This window comes from Morone saxatilis, unplaced genomic scaffold, assembly GCF_004916995.1.
Source record: "Morone saxatilis isolate NCDOM2014 unplaced genomic scaffold, NCSU_SB_2.0 Contig6, whole genome shotgun sequence".
Classification (NCBI taxonomy): domain Eukaryota; kingdom Metazoa; phylum Chordata; class Actinopteri; family Moronidae; genus Morone; species Morone saxatilis.
Window position 1 is genome coordinate 5,776,418 of NW_023340206.1, and position 2,139 is coordinate 5,778,556.

The following is a 2,139-nucleotide window of genomic DNA, read 5'->3' on the forward strand; positions in this document are numbered from 1 at the left end:
GTGGCAGTAGATGAAAAGTTAAGAGATCACCAAAGTTATTAAAATGCATCCTGAATGTTTGCAGCAAATTTCATGAGAATCCATCAAAATATTTGAGTCTGGACCAAATTGGTGGACGGCCCAACAGACTGACACTGCAACCCCTGGTAGCTTGACTAAAAACATAATTAAAGCCCACATATTTTTTTACAAAACTTGACTTTCTAGACATTTTAAGGCTGATTACAAGGGCTTCATTACCTGTGCTAGAGGACAGGGTGTGGGCGGCAGCTGCACCTCCAAGTGCAACTGAGCGATGGACATGTTAGCGGCTCCGCCCACCGCCGCCTGGAAAAGCCTCCTCCGGGTGGTGCAGGTGTCTGTGAGGAACCTGGTGAACTCGTGTCGGTGCACAGAGGTAAGGCTGGGCAAACACTCAGACAGCACGTCTCTCAGCAAGGACGATAGCTTGGGTACGACGAGACCTGATGGACAGAAGACGGAAAATAAAGTCCAGGAGCCAGGAGAGGAGTCTTATTAAACCAAATAACTTTAATAATTATAATACATTAATAATACTGCATGAAGAATGTTTTAATAAGACACACAGGGAATGAATCACTGGAGATGACTCACAAATTTGGGCTCCAGGCTTGAAAAAGAACATCTAAACTACATGATCACCACTGACAGGCTTTCATATGAGTGTTGTGTATCATTAGTGCAGAATGGTTCGCCCCAATACACACTATTCCAACAACTTCCAACACTGCAGGCCATCAGGAAACACAGCGCTCTCTCTGACATTAAAGGTCCTTGATCATGACCTCCAGGTGAGGCACCGTGTCACCTGCAAGGCCTCTGTACACACACTGCACGCCGCTTTTTGCTCTGACCGTCCAGCTGTGGGAAGATGCCTTTGGCGGTCTCGGCTGCCCGGATCACGTCGGGCCAGGGGAAGCCACGGGCCGCGGCGAACATGGCGACGTCATACACAAACTCCTGATGGAAGCAGCGCCGTTCATCGCAGAACTCGGGCCACGGGAAGTGACAGCTGAGCCTCTGCACACCAGCCTCTCTCTGTCACAGGCAGGCATACAGACACAAAAACACACTTCATTTGTGCCACAAGTTAAAATACAATAGGGTAAAAAATAAATACTCCATTACAAGCAAAAAGTAAAGTCACATTTTTACTGTAAGTACAGAAATATGATCAACAAAGTTATCAAAAGTAAACTATTTAGATTTTACGTATATTATATTTAGTACATTTTCTGTTTTGGGTTTTATAGTAGTAGATGCTCATTGTGTACATAGATTTCTAGTTTTTATTGGTTACTTATCACTTATTTATCATGCAAATGTTCTTTCTTTTGCTGCCTTTTCCTTGCGTGGGATCAATACACTTTATTTTACCTTATACAGTTGTGTGGTTTGTATCAGTGCATCTGATTATATTTGTTATTATATTATATATTAATTTGTGATCTGCAAAGTAACTGTAACAAATATAGTGCTTGAGTTACAAGTACTTTATTTTGAAATGAAGCGGAAGAGAGGTATAAAATAGAATTAAATGTAAATACTCAGTATTTAAGCAAATGTAGGCCTACCTACTGGGTTTAACTTCACAGTACAAAACACGTATGAATCGCATTAATGTACCTGGAAGCCTTAATGTAAAACTAAAAAGTGGGGAGGGGGAATACTCCAGCTGTCATTCAGGGTTAGCTCTCTCGGTCGGGTATTTCACATTTGGGTCGACTTTGTTGGTGTTGTAAAGTTCCTGGCAGCATTTGAAGGCGCCACAATAACTTCCTCCTCATTACTGACTCAGTCTGAACTGCAGCTGTTAATTGGACGCCCGCCTACCTGCTGCCTCGCTATCTGTGCCATCTCACTCCCTGTAAGGGAATCCATCCTCGATAAGCGACACAAGGGCTCTCGGTTGCCGTGGGAGACGGACGCGGTGGCGTAGGCGGGGGCGGGCGTCAACGTGGTTACGTCACATACACGTACGACGTGGTAGCGGCTGGTGGAACGACCGGATACATATTTTATTTTATTTTGTTTAAAGAGTATTTTTATTTCTACTTAGTGTCCTAGGAAAGTTATCATACAATACCATATTTTATTTTATTTCATTTTATTTCATTT

At 43.1% G+C, this 2,139-nt stretch overlaps 1 protein-coding gene across 1 annotated transcript in view; it reads right to left on the reverse strand.

Moving 5' to 3' along the window:
* Positions 1-1,959, reverse strand: part of cunh8orf74 (chromosome unknown C8orf74 homolog) — a 2,860-nt gene extending 901 nt beyond the window's left edge. Inside the window, exons 1-3 of the mRNA XM_035677591.1 lie at positions 1,855-1,959; positions 876-1,059; positions 241-464 (exon numbers count right to left, since the gene is read on the reverse strand). Coding sequence (XP_035533484.1) covers positions 241-464; positions 876-1,059; positions 1,855-1,902 — 456 coding nt within the window. The 5' untranslated portion in view covers positions 1,903-1,959. The remainder of the gene's footprint in view (positions 1-240; positions 465-875; positions 1,060-1,854) is intronic.
* Positions 1,960-2,139: the final 180 nt, after the last annotated feature.